The sequence below is a fragment of the Haliotis cracherodii genome, unplaced genomic scaffold (genome assembly GCF_022045235.1).
Source record: "Haliotis cracherodii isolate W230 unplaced genomic scaffold, xgHalCrac1.p SCAF_16, whole genome shotgun sequence".
In the NCBI taxonomy this organism is placed as follows: Eukaryota; Metazoa; Mollusca; class Gastropoda; order Lepetellida; family Haliotidae; genus Haliotis; species Haliotis cracherodii.
Window position 1 is genome coordinate 3,148,868 of NW_027266271.1, and position 23,485 is coordinate 3,172,352.

At 38.6% G+C, this 23,485-nt stretch overlaps 1 protein-coding gene across 1 annotated transcript in view; it reads right to left on the reverse strand.

Annotated features, from left to right (window-relative positions):
• LOC139463731 (obg-like ATPase 1) overlaps positions 1-23,485 on the reverse strand; it is a 327,895-nt gene that overhangs the window by 52,862 nt on the left and 251,548 nt on the right. Inside the window, exon 11 of the mRNA XM_071244980.1 lies at positions 8,169-8,291. Coding sequence (XP_071101081.1) covers positions 8,169-8,291 — 123 coding nt within the window. The remainder of the gene's footprint in view (positions 1-8,168; positions 8,292-23,485) is intronic.

Here is a 23,485-nt window from a genome sequence, read left to right on the forward strand (position 1 = left end):
GTTCTGTTCTGTTCTGTTGGAGAAAGGTACATGGAAATATCCTACCTTGTGCATGTATTTTTTTCTGGGTTCTCACTGATGAAATAATGTGTAATTAGTCTGGCAGGACTTTCCAGGTTTGTTCGAGTATGCTCGGATGTCTGACAGTGAGACTTGTGTCCCTGAAGTAACATGGAACCATTGTGGACTGTGGTCAACATGTATAAAAAGATTTCACACAAATGCAGATCATCACCAGCTTTGGCTCTGACATCCTTGAACATTTGATGGGTTTCATAATATCCAGTCAGAAAAGGTCCTCATCATGTTCTGTTTGTCTCAGTCTTCTGGTTGGAGTGAAAAGAAATATGCCTGTGTACATGTTTACCCTTGCCAGATGTATTTTTTCCAGTCAGTCACGCCCCATGACTTTAGTTCTCCTCATGTGGTCTATTTTATACATACAGGTACTGCTTCCAACCTGTTTTTCCTTTGTATGCAATCACAATATCCCTCCTTCCTCAGCTAGTGTGTATAAAAGTTGCCCTGTCATCATGAAACAAGAATTATAAAGGAAAGTCATATCTTCAATGAAAAAAAATATTTGTCTTTCCTTGAATATGCTTTGGTTAGGTGCCAGAAATTTTCAGTGTCATATTATGACACTGAAAATTTCTGGCACCTAACCAAAGCATATTCAAGGAAAGACAAATATTTTTTTTCATTGAAGATATGACTTTAAAAACATTAAAAAAAAAGATTTTCATAAAGACTTTTCTTAGATAGACCTAAGTCAAACCAGGTGACAAGTTAGGTAGAATTATAACTTTAAAAGCCCTCATTTCTGAGGTGTCCATATTTTTCACATTTTGTTATATTTTTAGGACAAAACATGAGCCGTGCAGATCTCCTGTTCTGTTAGTAAAACAAATTCTCGTCTTAAAATGTGAAAAGGAATCATTCAGACGAGAAAAATTTTTTCCCCATAGATTCACGAAAACCAGTTGAAATGTACAGTAGTGACTTTTGTACCCTAAATTTCTAGTGATTTGGTACCCAAATGGGTGTGTGATTTTGTAGATCTAACTAGAATCAATTCCAAGCTATACATTAATTTTGATTGTCTTAAAGTTGACCTACTATTACTTTCCTACTTTCCTATCAGAACAATGCATTTTAACTGAGGTTTAACCAACTTAATTGGCCTCTTCCTCAGTGCCAAAACGTCACTTTTCTATCAAAACCAAACAACCAATTTCAAGGATCACAGTCATAATCATATCATGAACTTGATGAAATATTTTATTATGTGTTCTGCTCATCTACATGAAAACATACATATAATTATAGATCTATTGTCTTATTTTATTATTTTCACAAAGTATTTTGGTTACAATTTAATTTGTTTTGGGTACAAAATCACATACAGAGCCTATATATATATTTACACTACCTCCATCCAGTCATTGTGTACCAAAATTTTAATCAGTTCAGAGGATGGGAGGTTCTCAGAAAAAGTTTTCAACATCTTTTATATTCTAAATTGTTCTTTTTGTAATGTTAGACCAATAACAATATAATGTTGTTATTATTATGCCATATCAATATGTTATATCACTCCCCGTCGCCATCCTTGTCAGAAAATAATTCGAAAAAAATCGACAGTGGAACCCAAGCATTACAATACGCACCTGCGGCAATCACGAACAAATATGAAACATCGGATTGGAGACTGCTGCCCAGGACAAACATAGTAAACAGTTGACGATAGAATATTACATTATGTAATTACTCATTAATCTTTTTTCGGGATAAGCGATGGTAGTTAGATAAACTTTTGCATATTTTGCCTCTATGTTTGAAATACGGTACATGCTTGAGGTTTCAAAACAATAGATAAAATTGCAAGAATCTTGATTGTTTTTCGTAATATGCACTATTTTTCTACTGAATGGTTTACCTATAATGTATATAAGTTTTGTGTATCATAAAATATTTTAAATTATTCACAGCGTTTGTTGACTTTTTTCAGCTAATTATAAACAAGTTTGGCTACGCTCAAACATATTTCTTAAGTTGGTCGGTTTGTCAACAACAGGTCAATGTCATAAAGTTTATCAAACGAAATAATTTGCAAACTCGATAAAAAAGAGATTTTTTTACAAAGATATATACATCCGTGTTACTAATTATAGAAACTTAAGTTAGACGTAACTGAATGGTTATAATGGTATTACGAGATCCATCCAATCAATGATGTAACGATTCAGATTGTTTTTGTTTAAAATTAGTTACACCAAAGGTTTCTAATTTTTAGAAATTAAGGAACTTGAGTGTTTTCCTTTCGTCAGCAAACAAAAAATTATGATCGAATAGGAAAAATAACAAAATTGTAAAGAAAATTTCGGACTGCATGCCGCTCAATGTGAAGTGCCAAAAGTCAACAATGGCCGTTTCTTGTAGTTGTGTGCCGAGAAGTTTGGCCGAAACATTCTTAACTCGTGATATTTTCTTTTTGAGGTAAATAAACTACTGAAAGTTTTTATATTGAGCAAACTGAGCATTTATGCATGTCATACATACATGTAATTTAAATGTTACGCAAAGCTTTCTTGGTAAATAGATATGGCGAGTTTTATTTTGGGGTGTCGTCATGCTATTCGCCTATCGAATGGGTTCGACATCAAATGCATGGGAAGCGACAACTCTGTCGAATGGGTTCGACATTAGCATGCAGCGCTTTAAACAAGAACAATGACAAACTGAAATTGTAATATGCCAGGTAATGATCTCACTTCAATTGTGGCTGCTTTGCCAGAGAATGATTGTGTGTGTGCTGTGAGTGACCATGAACCCCAAAGTACTTGCTAGTGGAGGAGCCACCCTGGTCTCACAAAAATTCACCCTAGTAACTACTTATGAATTTCACGCAAAAAACACTGGGAACTTCTCAACACAGCCAATTGCAAGCAAATAGCAGTGTAACAGAGGTTTGGTATTAACAAGAATTATAAATGCTGAGCACTGCTAATCATGCTGAGTACTTGTTAACAAATTCAAATACATTCTGAACAAAAATGACTTAATCTATTTTTTGTATGGCTACTGTGACTGCCATTATGAAAGTCTGACTTAGATCTCTTAAACACTGAGTTTTCTGTTTTATTGGTCATGTTGTCTCTTAGGAGATGGTGTTAACAGCATATGGGGAAGAGTATTTCGAAACAATATAAGAGCAAGTCAAAGTCAAAATTGAGAACATCACAAACAAGAAAGAAATGAGCAAAGTTCACATACCCCCGTTATCCCTGCTGGTCAGCAATAATAGTAAATAGTAACTTCAAACTAACACAAAGCACAGATACTTATGATGATCTACATGTGTGGAAACAATTTTGGAAAATATATTAGCTATACAAAACCAGTCATCAAAATTTCGAAACATCAAAATCATGTTTCCATGAAATCAGCAAAAGAGAAAACTTTCAGAATCTTATAAAAGATAAAAAACAATCATAGTGGTTAATGTAGCAAGTTTGTTGAAGCTAGGATACATAATATTGTAAACATGGATCGTACAAAAACACTACCCAAAATTTATGTTTCACCATGATTCCATAGAAACGGCAAAAAATAAAAAAATTCATAATCTTCAAACTAGCAAAAGGCACAAGTACTCATTGTGGTAAATGGGTGTAGCACGTTTGGTGAAGCTAGGATGCATGGTTAAAAAGATATGGGCCGTACAAAACACCCACCCTAAAAGTTTAAGTTTCTAATGCTTCCATGGAAACGGCAAAAATTAAAAAATTCAGAATCTTCAAACTAGCAAAAGGCACAAGTACTCATTGTTGTTAATGTGTGTAGCAAGTTTGGTGAAGCTAGGGTGCATGGTTAATAAGTTATGGGCCGTACAAAAGCTCGGACGGAAGGACGGACGGACGGACAGACGGAACGCTAAATACCCCAGATTTACTTCGTAAACGGGGTTATAAAAATGTAATATATGTGTTGAGCTCCTCTACTATCAACACTGAAGGACATGGGGTGTCTCCAATGGTGGAACAAGTATGTTAAGTTTTTCAAAGGTCCATTGGCTTCTGTGGAGTAGACATTTACACACTTGACTTTCAGTCAGATGAGCTAAAAGTGGCATATGCTACTCACTGAAAGTAGGTTACTTGTCATACATAAATATTCAAATGACACAACAACTAAAAGCATAAGACCTAAAGAAATATATGCAGAAAAAGGCATTTAATTGAAAATGGTAAATACAATTTACCAATGGCCTGCACTGTGATCTTGACCTTTCACATAGGTCACTCACAACCATTTATGATCTGGGCCCAACCCTGAGGATGACATTACCAAGTTTCATTGACCTACATTTAGTTGGGCAGTAAGCATGAAAAATATTTCAATACAAAATAATAATTAAAAAAAATGCTACCTTATTTAGTCACCCCCATAAATCCTGCAGTTTGGTTATCATCAGAATTTCAACAGAAGTCCTCTTCACTGTCAACTACCCCTTATATTTTTTTGTGCAAGTTACAGTATCTTGCATGTGTAAGGCGTGAAATCTTAACTTCTTTCCAAATCTATCACTTAAATTCTTAAATTTGAGAGGTGGGTATGATTACTCCTGATGTAATAGGTAGTATTCTCTGAATTATCAATAATACAATGATGACTATTGTTTCATAATTGTTGCAAATACATAACCTCTTTTACAACATTGGCAGAATATACAAGTGGCACTGGTGGGTTCTCACATCTAGTAATACCCTGGATAGTTAACAGACTTAAACCCCAATTCCAGTATTATTCTCTCTCAAATTCAGCTTTTTGGGGATACACAAAATAATAATACCTCATGCTAATAACTGCCTGAAAGTCTTATAAGATATGGAAAAAACATTTTCTATGTCTCTTACGTCTTTGTGTTGCTGCCACATTAAATGCAAGTCCATGAACAGGACAAAGATGACAATCTGGTAGTTCCAAGTGTTTGCTAAGTGCAGGGATTGCATAATGCCTCTGTCCCAACCATCCCAAAGTTGTGGATTGATTCTTTGCCACAAACTCAGGTAGAGTTTAAACTGTTATGGATGTCTAGTCTTTTAAATGAGTGAGATCATGGCTGCTGCAGCTAGTAAAAACAATGCTTTCTTCCTGGACCCTTGTAGCAAAGGAGCATGTGTCAAAGGTTCATATGGTACCCCAGAAAGAGCAAATCACACACCTAGGTTCCATTATGGAAATGTCTTAACATCTTCCAAGACAGAACGATTAATAATGTTGAAGCACTGAGGTAAGAGCAGATCTGTGTCACTTGATGGTACAGTGACTGAACTTCTTATCCTGTTGGAGATGAATAGAAAAGTGTGCCAGCATAGGTATAGTTATACATAACAGTGATCCCATGCTACAACGCTACACTTGGGGTCCATATAATTTGTAAATGTTATAGACAATCAGCCGTTTAACCAAGGTGGAGTTGTGTTCGTCATCTATCCCCCACGACAGAACATGCTCTGCCTACCTCGCACAATCTACGCCGCATGTTTCAGAGTTAGGAAAAAGATTAGAATCGTATTTCATTGTGCAAAAAAAGATTTATTGAGTATCATGTGCAGTGAAAAAACACATCCCTTCGGCAAATTCAGGTGAACAAACAAGTAAAACAAATTTGGTCAATAAAAATAAGAAAATTTGATATAAAACATCACTACACATGATGATTTACCATATAAATTGTATTTCCTGCTCTCCATTGTCTCCAAGGCATTGTTTTATATGCAGAGGTTAACCCATGTGTATTTTCTCGTAAACTCAGCTGGAAATAGCAATCAGCTGTACACAAGTTTTCATCCTATCTACCGGTGATTCAGTTAAAAAGTACCCAATGATACAACTTCAAAGAATTTTGATGCACTGGTCGGAAGAAATTGTTTTTGAAATTATTCTTTAATAAGGAATAATCTATTCAATTATCAGGCTATTTTAGTTGCTTCACTATATATGTTTAAAATTAAAGAATCATAGGCAGAGCACTTTGGTACAGCTGATTGCTATTGCAGGATATTTCTTGAGTATCGAACAATTTTACCAATCAGCATAGGGACTTCCTGCGCTTCATGTATTTTTTGATTGCGAAAACGTTATGGTGCCATAAAATAGTCAAACTGCCTCAAATATGACTTTTGACAAGTCAAAGTATGGCATTTATGATATATGTATCCATTCTCTGTTTCAAGGCATCAATAGCTGTAATCTGACCATGGTTGATGTAAATAATGGTGAGTTGTGCGATCTACCTTTCATTTCACACACAATTTTGCCAAATTTAATGTAAACAATATTGAATGAAATGTTGAATAAAACTAATAAAATATATTTCAGATAGACAATGAACATGTTTTATATACAGATAGTATAATAATAAGATTATATTGCATACTTCGGTTCCGACTTGTTGCATAGTATTTCGGAGCATCTTTAGAATACGGTACCACATCTTCTCGTGAGGACGGTCTCTGAAGTAGGTCAATTGTCTTAAAGACAAGCAGCCAGTTTTTGTGAGAATTCGTCGGACGCGAACTCGCGACCTTCGAATTGTCAGCCTGACAGCTAACCGACTGAGCTACGTCCACACTGTGAAACAAAGTGCAAATTTACCTAGTCATGCCTACGACGTTACGAATGGAACAAAAAGGGTCGAATAGGTGATGGGACACTTGCGATCGCTCCCGATGCCATGTAGCACACTTGTCCCATTCCGTAATCTACAAGATACCGAGTGGCGAGGAATGATCCGATATGGTGCGAACTGAAAACGGCTCCAGGCATCAGACGTCAGACGTCGAACTCACGAGTACACATGAATGACATGGTATTTAACAGAAAAGTGTGGTAGGGAACACTGTAAGGATGATGTGGATAATATTTAGGAACGAGGGAGGCATGTGCATGAGTGATGACACAACGGTGAGTTCGCTTTTGAATCAGTACTGAAAAAATGTAGCCAGTGAACGTGGCTTGTGTGAATGTTCCAGGACAGTTTACAGAAGCCAAAGTATTCGATACAAAACCATTTCATCCTTTTTACTCAACGTTTTTGTGTGAAAAATATCAGGAGCCGCTATAGAATCTATAATAGCCACTAAACGGGTAGATTTACCTAACCCTAATAATCATAAAGGGATGATTGATCGTAAAGGGGATCCAAGGGCTAAGGACAGAGTTCGGGTAATCTAATAGCCACTAAACGCGTACCTAACCCTAATGATCGGAAAGGGGTGATTGATCGTAAAAGGGATCAAAGGGCTAAGAATAGAGTTCGGGGTAACCTACCCTAACACTAGCAATATGTGTTCAGTGACAATATAACATCCCTAATAAACTGCATTCTTGTGCATAATAATGAAAATTAATGAACTGAAAATATAACATATGTATATTAGTTCCCATTTATAACCATTTTAGCCACTTGAATTACGAGAAAAACAAAATAAAAAATATACAAAGTTCTTTCGTAAACTAGCGCTTGCTATAAAATGCGCCGCCGCAGGCTATATTTAGTAAACCAATATTCAAAACTCTCCACACTGCTTGGCGTATTCAGTGACATTTTGTGTAGAGATGATAGATCACTGTGAGGAGCTTATGCACAGTCGATGACCCCAGACTTCACAGGGCATTGTGACTGGCAACAAAATACTACAAATTACATCATAGGGTATTGTCACGTGTTTAAAAAGTTTGTGGTACTGTATTCTAAAGGTTGGGCAGTATTTCCAGTATTACATGAACACAGGGATCAGCTGGTAATGTTTTATCCAATGGGGGAACCGTTAGATGCACCCTCAGTTGGACGTGTCCATAAATTGATGATGTTTCAGGATGTTTTTTCCAGGCATGCCCACCACTTAAGACCCATCTGCTCTCCATGCAGATGGCGGCAGTCCTTTTCAAGACGCTGCTAATAAGGTTGCCATGTTAGCCATGTATGTAACGGAATCAAAGCTATGAAAATTTTCAGCAACAACTTATTAGGCCTTGATGTTTCAGAGATGTCAAAAACATAACAGCAATCAACAGACATGCCATACCTTAGGTTTCCATGAATGTTTGTATGAGCTAAAAATGTAAAAGCATCTGTGTGGGTGTAGTCCTTGACTCACCTTGCATGCCACCTCTGTGCCATTTTCTTTGAAGTCTTCAAAAGCCATCACCTCAGCCATGATAAACCCTTTCTCAAAGTCAGTGTGGATCTTGCCTGCTGCTTGAGGGGCCTTGGCACCAACCTGGAGACAACAGCAGTGCAGTAATGAGTCAATATTTGAGTCAATATTCCATTTAGAATGAGAAGTATAAGTTATCATCCCAGATAACACTGTATCAATTTCTGATTAAAACTGTGATCTCATAATTCAAAAAACAGAAAAAACAGAGCATAAAACTCAAGCAACATCTAGGCATCTGTATTGTAATGGGCGCCCTCTAAAGCCTGTAAAAGGTGCCCAGTGAGAGTGGACTTATAGAGATAGTTGACAAAAGGTCAGATGTTATACTGCGGTGTTATGCATTGTGTTCTCTTCTGCCTGTGCAGTATTCTTTTGTCTCTACATTCTAGGAGGCTCCTGACCGGGTTACCAATTCTAATCATAAACAAAACATAAAGAATGACGTTGGATTTAAAGTTTATTTAACAGGAAAAAAAACAACAGGGGCAAAATCCTTCTCTTATCTATACCCTACGTAATTTTCCCTCTTCCCTACCTACGTAAACCTATTCAACCTTTTAACTTAAACTTGTATTCTTCACCACCCCTCTCTAACTTAACTCCCAAAAGTAAAACGTCTATAAAACAAACCTATTCAATACCTACTCTACTTTTCCCCCCACCATCTTGATCTAATACCTCGACAAAAGCCCTAAAATAATAATGAATGATCCTGGTTCAGGATGCATGAGTCAACCGTGCTTACCAGACAGATACTGGTGAGTGACGACTGACAATTCCCTACCCAGGGTAGGCTTATAAAGCCAACACGCGGACCATGTGACAAGGAAAACGGATACAACCAATGAACACCCTCTTACATCTCGGCTCTCCTAACCATGGCTTCAACCTAGCCGAGCATGCAAGAAGCGTGGCATCGTCATGTCTTCCCAGCCACTACGCCCGCGTGGGCATAAGCTTCCACACAAGGGCTACAAAGATAGGTACTACGCCAGCCGTTCAACTCCCCCTTAAACTAACCCACCCATTAAGTTCTTAAATATATATATTTACCCACAATAACCCCCGGTCGACCACAGTATTATGATGATGTTCATCTATAACTTGATGCAAGTTGGATCACCAAATACATGATCCAAGTATAAATGCATGGTAAAAATGATTAACCCAGGTATTCTAGTGCTTGGAAACAATAAATACAGGAAAATATAGTCCTCACAACTTGAAATACAATTATGAAATAACAAAGATAGCTGCATATGTACTAATACTCATTAAATGAAAACACGCTATCACGATAAGGAATAATACTTACAGTAATGACAAAAATAGCACAATGCACTTATCAAGAAATGTCTATTTTCTTTGCAATAAACCTCATCATTGATTTCTGATCAAATAGTTACAATCCGTGTAGGAACTGACAGTCAAGGTTACAGTGAGTGGATACATTTAGCTGTGACCCTGGCAAATAGTGCTTTAAATACAACATCTGTACACATATATTTCTTTCAGTTCATGCTGGCAATGTGCGTACGCTGCACATGCTGCTAAATAAATTTGCTCCTGTCCAACACTCAGCATTTATAACACAACCGGTAAGTGGCATCACTTTTGGAATGCATAGAAAAACAAAAGATACATAATTCCAACTTTTAATGGTTTCTTCGCAGAATTTTAAAGAAATAATTTAAAAAATAAATATTATGAGAACTAAAAATAGAAAAGTAGAATCCCATATATATGGCTGCAACCAAAGGGGATATTGGGACACAGCATTTGTATGGTTTGATACATTAAGTATGGAGATACTTCTCAAAAAGTTTGTAAACATTTCAATTGGTAGGGTTCAGAGGAGTAGGGTGTTGAAATATTTTAATCTAATATAGCTTCCCAGAACTTCACTTTGACATGCAATCAAGAAAACAAAATGTGAAACATATGGCATCAGAGCTTCACGCCAACTTTTGGAAGTTTCTGTGACGATCCTTACAACTTTAAAGCAACAAATCAATAAGAATTAAATCTAATACGGCCACAAGCAAAAATGATATCAGAAAACCTGCTAAAATAATTTGATGTTTTAAGTATTGAAACAATCCTTAGAATGTTTATAGGGATCGTATGGTCAGGCTCCCTGACTTGCTACTTTATTTCCCAATTGCCAAATGCTACCGTACCCCCCGTGCCCACCGACACCCCCAGAACAGGCCAATTTCTTGGCAATGTCCAGCCTGCCTGCGGTGACTATGATTTACGACGTTGGTACAAGCAAACCATTTGAGGATTCGAACATGGTCGACGTCAGAAATGGGTTTAGAAGATCCTGGTACGCCCTGGAACCATCAATTTCGTAGCGGCGATGTCCCACAAGTGCTGCATACATTAGATGCAGCACAAGGATTCGATAAGGATTCGAACACAAGGATTCGAGGTTGGATTTGGGTTAAGAACCCACTGGGATACATGTGGTGATGTCCCGCAAGCGGTTTCTTGCATTATATGGCATTGGTACAAGCAAACCATTTAAGGATTCGAACATGGTCGAAGTCTGAAATTGGTTAAAACACCATGGGACACCCAGGCACATGTCAATTTCATTGTGGTGATGTCTCACAAGCAGTTCCTTGCATTTGACGGCGTTGGTACAGGCAAACCATATGCGGATTCAAACATGGACGGAGTCTGAAATGGGTGTAGAACATCCCGGGACGTTCTGGGGCATGTCATAGAGGCGATGTCTCCCAAGCGTTTCCTTACTTTTGACGGCATTGGTACAAGCAAACCATATGCGGATTCGAACATGGACGGCGCGTGAAATGGGTTAGAACATCCTGGGTCGTTCTGGGACACGTCAATGTCGTAGGGGCGATGTCTCCTAAGCGTTTCCTTTCTTTTGACTGCGTCAGTACAACCAAACCATTTGGGGATTCAAACATGGACAAGGTCGGAAACAGGTTCAGCACTTTGTCTAAGCAATGCAACAATAACCCAGAGTCCTTGTTAAATCAGAACACTAATCCGTTTGACTGTAGCTCAATGGACAAGGGAGCTACGCTCATTTTTCTCCCGGACGATTTGATTCCCTACCACCCTGCCACTAACTGCCACACTGCCACAAACTGCGACCCTGCCACCCTGCCACAAATTGCCGTACAGCAGACCTCTGAATAGCAGACGTTTGAAGACTTGTAACTCGGAAGCTACTGGTCCGACAATGACCAAATTGTGTGTGTGTATGTAGAGTCGGATCATCTGGATTATTATTGTAATCATATTGTCCTATTGTAATCGTTGATTTAATATTATTTGGGACACCCCTGCACACGCCAATTACATAGCGGTGTCTTACTTTTGGCGGCATTGGTACAAGGAAACCATTTGAGGATTCGAAAATGAACAGGGACTGGAATGGGTTCAGAACACCCACGAGTGCTCTGGTTCCCGACAATTTTGTCAAAACGGTTGGTTGGTTGGTTTGTTGTTAAACACTGCACTCATCAATATTCCAGCTATATGACGGCGGTCTGTAAATAATCGAGTCTGGACCAGACAATCCAGTGATTGATATCACGAGCATCGATCCACGCAATTGGGATCGATGACATGTATCAACCAAGTCAGCGAACCTGACCATCCAATCCCGTTAGTCGCCGTTAGTCTTCAAAAGCATACGACTCTGAATCCACCACATGAAATGCTACCAAACTTTCTGAGATTTGTCTCTGTACATAACACATCAAACATATATATTTGATGGGATAGTTATTAGTTGCGGCCATATTTGATTTTGATTTTGATACCCCCCGGCGTACTATCAACTCTTCAAAGACCCCAATCAGCCATAATCCTGTTGTTTATATTACTGGCTTCATCCTCTGTTTATGCCACTGACTTCATCGACGATTGTCATCACTACCCTTGTGTGTACATAACAGGCTTCTCTACTCCAGTATAACAATATCTACTCTTCTGTATAAACATTGCCTCCTACTTGTATAGATACTTGTCAACCACACTCTGTATATCACTTGCTTGATAACGGTGATAGAACCTACACCGAAAGGTCACTCTTAATTGTATTAAAGAAGTTGTTCATCCATAAGTTCTTATCCTTACTTAGTACTCCAACTTCTAAATGCCTATCAAAGAAGAAGTCTGTGAAATATCAAATTATGAATAACATTGTACAATACTCTTATTCACTGTTTTATAAAGCGGATTCAAGTAGGCTGAAACCGAATAACTCAGTGCTTCTAGAAATCATAGAGCCCGACATCGCTGCCCGCAGCTATATTTAGGGCTCCAAGCCGAAAGGCTGGAAGCCCTATTGTAATCGTTCGATTTATTAGGGCTCCAAGGCTGAAAGGCTGCAGAGCCCTATTGTAATTGTTGTGTTTGTTATTATTATTAGGGCTCCCTGCCTACAAGGCAAGAGCCCTATTGTAATTGTTCGATTTATTATTATCATTTATTATTTATTATTCCGGCGTTTTTTGTTCCAATCGTAACTCAAGAACCAGTAGCCAGAGGCTCCTGAAAATTTGCACCAAGATACCTGAAGCAGATACCACAAAAATTACAAGGCTCAAGGCTCAAGGAATAAGGGCAGGTAACTCAAAACAATTTCAAAAATTGCAATTTCAGTAGCTGATATCTCCGAAACTACTGCTCCAATGACTTCCAAATTTCTTGTGCAGCTGCGGTAGCAGATGCCCAACAATTTCGCCTTGACGGTCAATGTCGCTAAAACGCAAAGTTTGGCCGCCATATTGGATTAAAGGTTTTGGCTATGTTTTTCACCATTTTTCTCAGTACTTGTCTCCCAAAATCTGCTCAGCTCAAACTACCAGCTCAAAAGCTACCAAACTTTCCATACTTTGTGTCCAAGTACCATACTACCAAAACATCCTCAGATATGTCTTCCATGGCCGCCATATTGACTCCAACTTCCGGATCAAAGTTATTTTCAAACTTTTGATAGGACATCTTTACGAAGCTCTGGCATTGGAAACTTATCAGGTTAGGCACTTGAACAACCTCTGTTGTATCTTGCTTTGGTTGCTAAACAAGATCTCTTCTTGCTCTTATGTCAAAAGTCACGTGATGTGGTGGACATATTGGATTTTGGTAGCCTCCAAAAGATTCCGTTGCAAACTACGTAGCTGCTAAAGTTCTTCATAGAAAGTACTAAAATTACCACAATGCACCAGCATCAGACGCTGAACATTTCATGTTCTTAGCCGTTTGTCAAAAGTTGCGTCATTTGGCAGCCATATTGTATTGAAGACTACATGTGTTGTTACTGTTAGATAATGTCCCAAGCCATCTCATACCTTAGCACGTGTCAAATGTCAAGATCCATTTCGTGCAAATTACAATAACAAGTCACCAACACACCTGCATGCCGGTATCATCTATCCTAAACAGGTCCAGAGCCAAAATGGAAATTTTTTTCTTGGTCAAAACGGACTGGTGAAATATCCTATCCTATCCTATATCCTATATCATCTTATACTCGTACGCAGAATAGCACATATCCTTCCTCATATCGGAATGCACTTATATAACAGTAGGAAAAAATGCCTTAATGGTAATAGATTAGGGCCATTTTAGAACTCTGTATAACCAAAGTGCTATTTTGTAAAATGACTTCTATAAATGGAGAACAGGATCCGCTGCTACCAATTACGATAGGGAGCCCGCCATCGCTGCTTGCAGCTATATTTAGGGCTCTATGCCTAAAAGGCAAGAGACCTATTGTAGTCGTTCGATTTATTATTATTATTAGGGCTCTATGCCTGAAAGGCAAGAGACCTATTGTAATCGTTCGATTTATTATTATTAATATTCTTTATTATTAGGGCTCCAAGCCGAAAGGCTGTAGAGCCCTATTGAAATCGTTCGATTTATTAGGGCTCCAAGCCGAAAGGCTGTAGAGCCCTATTGTAATCGTTCGATTTAATATTATTATTATTAGGGCTCCAAGCCGAAAGGCTGGAAGCCCTATTGTAATCGTTCGATTTATTATTTATTATTATTATTTATTATTCCGCCGATTTTTGTACCAGCGCTAGCACAATAACCACTGGCCCGATTTTGTTCAAATGTTGTGTGTGTATGGAGACCTTTGAGTACTAGATTCCCCCAAAAACACAAGGCCATAGGCCCAAAGGACAAGGGCAGATAACTGAAAAATAAGTATTTTTGGACGATATATTTTGCCCTGCTGCTCCACAACCGTTTGTCCGTTTACTTTCAAACCTTGTATGTATCTGCTGCTTCAGTTCCTTGACATTGTTTGTTCTTTGACTTTGGTCATTGATCAAATGGTTTGGCAGCCATATTGGATTAAAGGTTTTCACAGGGTTTTTTGGGTACCTGTCTTCAAATACTATCTCCTCTGAATCCACTGCATGAAATGCTTTCAAACTTTATGAGAACTGTCTCCATACAGAACACAACAAATAGCCATAGCCGTTTTTGGATATCTTTTTTAGTTGCGGCCATATTGGATTTAAGGTTTTCACAGGGTTTTTTGGGTACCTGTCTTCAAATACTATCTCCTCTGAATCCACTGCATGAAATGCTTTCAATCTTTCTGAGAATTGTCTCCATACAGAACACAACAATTTGCCATAGCAGTTTTTTTATATCTTTCTTGGTTACGGCGCTACTGGATTTTGATTTTGATGATTTCTTTCACCGAATATTTACTTTATACAAAGATCATATCTTGTAAGGTTCTCCACAGAAACCATTGAAAGTTCACATGAAGTTAGTCGGACAAATGTACATCATATTTTGTTCTTGGTTGCATGCTAAAAGTAACACCGTTTGTTGGTAATATTGACAAAATACCGAATACATCGCTCAGAAAACCTAGAGATATTTCCCTTTGACCGTCAAGTGTCTTTTGCAGTATGTATACTACCCTGGAAGATGAGGGTTAGAATTGGTCTTCAGCAACCCATGCTTGTCTTAAGAGGCGATTATCGGGATGGTAAATGGGTTTAGAACACACTGGCTAACTCTGGCACACACCAATTTTGTAGCGGTGATGTCCTGCAAACGGTGACTATCATTTGCATGAGTTGGTACAAGCAAACCATATGCGGATTCGAACAAGGTTAAGAACACACTGGGACATATGTGGTGATGTCTCACAAGCAGTTCATTACATTTGACGGGGTTGGTACAGGCAAACCATTTGAGGATTCGAACATGGTCGAAGTCAAACATGGGTTAAGAGCACACTGGAACACATGTGGGGATGTCTGACAAGGGGTTCATTACATTTGACGGGGTTGGTACAGGCAAATCATTTGAGGATTCGAACATGGTCGAAGTCAAACATGGGTTAAGAACACACTGGGACACATGTGGGGATGTCTGACAAGCGGTTCATTACATTTGACGGCGTTGGTACAGGCAAACCATTTGAGGATTCGAACATGGTCGAAGTCAAACATGGGTTAAGTACACACTGGGACACATGTGGGGATGTCTGACAAGCGGTTCATTACATTTGACGGCGTTGGTTCAGGCAAACCATATCAGGATTCGAACATGGACGAGGTCGGAAACAGGTTTAGCACTTTATCTCAGCAATACGACATAAACCCAGCAATACGACATAAACGCTCATCCATTTGACTGAGTGAGTGAGTGAGTTGTGTTTAACGCCGCTTTTAACAGTATTCCAGTTACATCGCGGCGTGTCAGCTTAATGTGGGAGGAAAGCCCGAAGTGATGCAGGTCTCAGACGTTTACCAGTTCGGTGAAACCCACGAGCACGGGTATGGTGCTGACAAACCTAGAAACATAATCGGGGCGAACCGGGATTCGAACCCACAATCATAGGTTTCTGGCGTGCCCAAGGAACGCAACTCTGCACAGCGAATCGCGGCGCCTTAGGCGACTGGGCCACCCGTGCCCCCCCTTTGACTGGAGCTCAACTGAGTCACCAAGCCGAAAAGCTGAAGAGTCCCAGTGCTATCGTTTGATTTAATATTATTATTTTTCCGCTGATTTTTGTACCAGAGCTAGCATAATAACCACTGTCTCGATTCCGTTCAAATTTTGTATGTGTATCCAGATACTTATGTACCAGATACCACACAAATTCCAAGGCCGTAGGCCCAAAGACCAAGGGCAGATAACTGAAAAATAAACAATTTTTAAAGCTATATTGAGCCATATTGCTTCGCAACCGCTTGTCCAATTACTTTCAAACTTTAGATGTGTCTGCTGCTTTGGATGCTTGACATTTTATGTTCATTGACTTTGGTCATTGGTCACGTGGTTTGGCAGCCATATTGGATTCAAGGTTTTCAGTGTCTTTTGGGTTCCTGTTTTTAAATGCATACTCTTCTGAATCCATTGCATGAAATGTTTTCAAACTTTCTGAGAATGGTCTCCTTACATAGCACATCAAACTCTGTTAGCCGATTTTGGATATCTTTTATATCGACGGACCTGTTGGATTTTGATTTTGATCATTTTTCTCACCGAAACTTTACTTTGAAGATCATATCTTGTAAGGTTCTCCACAGAAACTATTGAAAGTTTTCATGAAGTTAGTGTGCCATATGCATCTTATTATTTGTTATTGGTTGCATGCTAAAAGTAACACCTTTGGTGGTAATATTCGATTAATATTTGGGACACCCCTGGAACACGCCAATTTCGTTGTGGCGATTTCCGGAGACTATTTTGTTACGGAATTGGTACAAGCAAACCCTTAATGGATTCGAACATGTCCGAGGTCGGAAATGGGGTAAGAACAGACTTAGACACCCCGGCACACGACAATTTTGTAGCGGTGATACCAGACAAGTGGTGCCTACATTTGGTACAAGGAAACCCTTTGAGGATTCGAACATGGACGTTTGAGCACAGCATAGCTTGGAGCCCGCCATTGCTGCTTTGCAGCTATATTTTATTATTATTATTATTATTTATTATTCCGCCGATTTTTGTACCTGCCCTAGCAAAATAACCACTAGCTCGATTTTGTTCAAATTTTGTGTGTGTTTGTAGACCATTGGGTACTAGTGCCCGCCAAAAAGCCAACGCCGTAGGCCCAAAGGCCAAGGGCAGATAACTGAAAAACAAGTATTTTTTGACGATATATTTTTCCCTGTTGCTCCACAACCGTTTGTCCGTTTACTTTCAAACCTTGCATGTATCTAATTCTTCAGTTGCTTGATAATTTTTGTTCTTTGACTTTGGTCATTGATCACGTGGTTTGGCAGCCATATTGGATTCAAGGTTTTCAAAGGGTTTTTTGGGCACCTGTCTTCAAATACTATCTCCTCTGAATCCACTGCATGAAATGATTTCAAACTTTCTGAGAATTGTCTCCATACAGAACACAACAAATTAGCTTAGCCATTTTTGGATATCTTTTGTAGTTGCGGCCATATTGGATTTTGATTTTTATCATTTTTTTCACCGAAATTTTACTTTAAAGATCATAGCTTGTAAGGTTCTTAACAGAAACTATTGAAAGTTTGCATGAAACTTTGAGACTATATGCAGCTCATTTTGTCCTGGGTTGCATACTGGAAGCACCACTGCTTGGTGTGGTATTATTCGATTTAAGTAAAAAAATCAGACTTGAGTACAAATACTGAACGAAGCGCCTCATAAATCTACTATAAACCCCCATTCACTGGCTTTGCAGATACCCTCGCGTTCTCCACAGTCTTGTTCAATATTATGTGTACTACCCTTGACGACCAGAGTTAGAATTGGCCTTTTTCAACCGATGCTTGTCTCAAGAGGCAACTATGCTTGTCACAGGAGGCGACTAATCGGATCGGGTGGTCAGACTCGCTTCAGACTTGATTCTTCATTTCTCAATTGCCAATTGCTACGGTACCTTATTTTTGACAGCGTCATTTAAAGCAAACCATTTGCGGATTAGGATATGGTTGAGGTCGGAAATTGGTTTAGTACACTCTGGGAAACTGTGGCACACGTAAATTTGGTAGCGGTAATGTCCTGCAAACCGTGACTATCTTTTGACGGAGTTGGTACAAGCAAACTATATGCGGATTCGAACATGGTCGTAGTCAAACAGGGGTTAAGAACACACTGGGACACATGTGGTGATGTCTCACAAGCGGTTCATTACATTTGACGGCGTTGGTACAACCAAACCATTTGGGGATTCGAACATGGTCGAGGTCAAACAAGGGTTAAGAACACACTGGGACACGTGTGATGATGTCTCACAAGCGGTTCATTACATTTGATGGCGTTGGTACAAGCAAACCATATGCGGATTCGAACATGGTCGAAGTTAAACATGGGTTAAGAACACACTGGGACACATGTGATGATGTCTCACAAGCGGTTTATTACATTTGATGGCATTGGTACAACCAAACCATTTGAGGATTCGAACATGGTCGAAGTCAAACATGGGTTAAGATCACACTGGGACACGTGTGGTGATGTCTCACAAACGGTTCATTACATTTGATGGCGTTGGTACAAGCAAACCATATGCGGATTCGAACATGGTCGAAGTCAAACATGGGTTAACCCTCTTGGTGCCACGGGACCATATATGGTCCCTCACTTTTCACACCCGCATAGTGCCAGGGGACCATATATGGTCCCGAGAAAATGCCCTTTTTAAACTGTGAATTTTGATATTTAACACTAAGTGCGCAAAGTCAAAACTGTAGCCATCATCACCCCAATCATCTTAGCTTTAATATCGTGTAACTCATACTTTATACAATGCTACGGATTGCGAAATATGGCGAGATTAGTAAAGTGGCTACCGCTCTTCTCGGCCTTTTTCTGCCATGTTTGAACACCAAGCGAATGACGGCGAATTTTGATTATGCACCAATGTCACATACACGTAAATATTTTCAGACAAAATCCGTGTTCATAAGAAAAAATATGACCTGAGTGGTCAGAGAGACATATTTTTCCCAACTGTAATACTTATTCACGTAAATACAATTCTGTTCACTCCTTTATGAACACGTTTATTTACACGTTTTGTATATTTTTATCGACTATCGGTAATGGTGGAATGGTCGGTACGCATGAGAAAACGACAGTGTATATTTCCAGTACATTTATGCCGTTCATTGAATGAATTTATAACCATCATCACCCTAATCATCTCAACGTTAATATCGTGTAACTCATATTTTATGCAGTGCTACGGATTGCGAAATATGGCGAGATTAGTAATGTGGTTACCGCGCTTCTCGATCTTTTTCTGCCATGTTGAACTTCATGCGAATGAAGGCAATTTTTTATTATGCACCGTTGTCACATACACGTAACTATTATTATATCAGACAGCCAATTTGAAAAAGAAATCTGATCGGACTGGTCAGAAATATTCACTAGTCCCCACTGTTTAGTTATTGGCGTAAGAGTACTAACGTTTAGTCGGCCAGGGAAGTTTTTTGTTCAAGTATTACATATGTTTATCGACTGTGTCATGGCGATTTAGCACGGCGCTACATACAAACAGACAGTGCAGATTGTCTTTTTGTTTATGATGCTGATTTACAGAAAATATTCAAATCAAAGATACGGAAAGATAGCTATAATCGTTAATATTAAGTTGGTATAGTGTATATTTATGGGCAGGAGGTTCATGATCAAAACCTAAACATTGAATGGCCAAGCCCGAAGTGATCGACAGGGCACGTTCGCATCATAGCAGTGCCGTGATTTTTTTGTCTACCGGTTGCCCTACATACTCGCCCGTTCAGACAAATAACTGCTACTTTTTTCATATGAAATGACTAAGAGTCATGTGTGATTGCTCAAACTAGCTGACCGTGTGAGTGACTTGCCCTAACTGTTTCACATTTTGTCGCAAATGGAGATTTTAAAAGTGTGGCCACGACATCTAACGTGAGTCGACGCCATATTGTAAACAAATATTGTGTCAAGGTCGGTTCCAAATGTGGTAGCTCGGGCCCCGTTTCTGTCGATGGTACAAGCGAAACAAACATAATGGAACTACTGAAAACATCAACATAACTTCTACAATGATGCCAGCAATACCTCTTTGCATTTGGATTAACTGCTTATGGATACGATGTGTTGTAAAGTTCGATTGCGATTTATTTTTCCTTTCATTGAAACTGTGATAATGGCGCTGTGATTGGTGTGCTGAAATAGTATTTTCCATGAGTCTAATGTACATGGTACATGCTGTGATTGTAGAAGATAATTGATAATCAATTGTGTATGCATATATATCATCAAATCCACATTACTAATCTCTTCAGAAAATGGAATATATTATAGCTCGTTTTCAAACATTCTGCTATGGATATTAGATAAAAAAATAATATTAGATTTACAAATTATTTATGTACACTGTACTCTCGATTAACGTATGATAATCTATTGCAAGTCTTCAACTCTTATTTGATATGTCATCGGAAATGTCAGCAATGAGTACAATTAATTTTATTTCGTTACAATCTGCAATTTTATTCAAATAGGCTAATAGACGGTCGATGATTTCCCGCCGCTGTGAATTTGTCGTCTGGACAGGTGCGCGTGATTTGACCTCGCGTGTTGTGACGTGGATGACGTCACTTGAAACAGCTGATCTAATGTTGTGGTAGTATAATGGATACACGTGGTTTCCTTTTCCAAATAACAATATTCTCTTTGACTGAACTAGAAAGCATATCTAGTACATCACGATTGGAAAATGTCTACGGCGACCGACGAGTGAATGAGATCGCTTATCATTTGACTAACGGTGTTAGTATATTTGGCGCAGTTTTCTAATTTTGGTATGTTGACATGTGCTTTTCATATCTGTTTGAATGCTTGATATTCCAAAAAAATAATATGCATTTACTTGAGTACAGTGAGAAAGCTGTCAAAATGGATCCAATATTAAACCATCTAGATTTTTAATATTTTAGCTTCATCTATTAGAATCTCGAATGGTTCAATTTATAACATAAACAGTAAAAGTAATCATAGATCTTCTCACAATATATAGATAATCAATTTCTGAAAGACAAAGAGTTTTTAGTGTAAATGTGAATTCGTTTTGTATGTCTTTTTTCACTCTGCATTATCTAAATTACCAAATACTTCGACCAGTGACATAGAGTAGTAACTAGATTCTACTTAGTTTTTTATCCTAGGTGTGAAATAGATTTTTCTTTGTATTGATTTGTCCAAGAGTAAAATCAATACATTCTTGTGTTTTTTTTCCACCATTTTATTTTGTATATCTTCCCTCCAAGCTGTTGTTTATCTAGGCCAAAATTAAGAAAAAAAGGAAAGACATAATAAACCATTTTTATGTAAGATTTTGCTGGTTCAATTTTCGAAGTTCAATACCAAGAATATATTTTTCCTTTTATGACAAATAATTCCATTACTTTCATTGACAAATGATCATTATCTTTTTCAAACTTTTCCTTCAGTAGAATGGGATGGAATGGGAAACTAGTGGAAATAAACTATCACGTATGCCCTTTAATGTACATGTACATACCTAGCTAGGTGTAAATACACTTCTAAAGTCGTATTTATAAAACAAATGAATAAATGAAAGAAAAAGTGGTATTTTATGGCCTGGCCATACAAGTATATTTTGAGCAAAGGTCTCAGTTAGGCAGCCAAGTGCGAAATACGAGCTGATGCGAGGATGTATGTTTTCTGGTGGTCATAGTGAAACAATGACATATGGCGCCCGAGTTGCGAGTGATCGAAAATAGGTTTGTTGAATAGATTTGCTGCCCATGAAAACGTTTCAACAATTTTGATTGAATCTACATGTACTTACTCTTGGGTGGTATTACGTTAGTATAATCTTGTTAATTATTATGAAATAACAATGATGCCTGATATTGAGCGATGTCAATTTGAGTATTGTTAGGGCTGTTTAGCGATCTTTCACATTTTGTCCTTTGAAAATGTACGATGTCAATTACCCGGAAGTTGTTTTTATCACTAATAAAAGAGCACGGTCATTGAAACATACATGGACGTAACCGGGATTTCTTCACGGTATACATTCCAAACTGTCATTCGTTTTGTGACATAATCTTTGAAACAGTCTGTGTATGAATTAATCACGACCACTTCCGTCAATTTTGTTTTGACGTCAAAAACACGCACAATTTCATCGGTTTTTTTATCGGTAAATATAACTCACGGAAAATTCTCAGTGAATGTGTACTACAACATAAATATTATATGTCTATCACTGTTAGGACATGTACTTGCCAATGATATGAATTATTGGTCATTTAGATTTCAAACAAGGGCGCTTACTTGACTTTGCTTGCCATATTCGGGTGCGTCCATATTACGATTAATGTGGAAAAGTAGGAAACTTTTAATACTAGCACATTTATCCATGGCTGGGCAGTGCATAGATCTTTTGGATTTGGTGACTTTAGATACTGTTGGAAAGACAATCAACCCGAGTTGCATGTTATACAATTTGGTTACACTGTGTGAAGAAATAAAGACGTTGCAACACTTTTGATACAATGTATACGTTTTTGTAACCGCGACGTCAGCACAGTGCGGCACTGGGCGGTTTGCAGGCTGACTGACGTCCAGGCACCATGAGGGTTAAGAACACACTGGGACACATGTGGCGATGTCATGCAAGTGGTTCCTTACATTTGATGGCATTGGTACAAACAAACCATTTGAGGATTCGAACATGGTCGAAGTTGGAAATTGGTTAAAACAACCTGGGACACCCAGGTCAATTTAGTAGTGGTGATGTCTCACAAGAGGTTCTTTACATTTGACGGCGTTGGTACAGGTAAACCCTTTGAGGATTCGAATATGTGAACGAGGTGGGGAACAGGTTTAGCACTTTATCTCAGCAATGCGACAGGAACCCGGGGCCCGGACGAAAGCAGAACGCTAATCCGTTTGACTGGAGCCCAACTGACAAAGAAGTTACGGCCTGTTAAAGAGTCACCAAGCCGAAAGGCTGAAGAGTCCCAGTGTTAGCGTTTGATTTAATATTATTATTATTCCGCTGATTTTTGTACCAGAGCTAGAAAAATAACCACTCGCTCGATTTTGTTCACATTTTGTGTGTGTATGTGGACCGTTGGGTACTAGTGCCCTCCAAAAACCCAAGACCGTAGGCCCAAAAGCCAAGGGCAGATAACTAAAAGAACAGAATATTTTGAAGATATGTTTCGCCCTATTGCTCAGCAACCGCTTATCCGATTACTTTGAAACCTTGCATGTATCTGCTG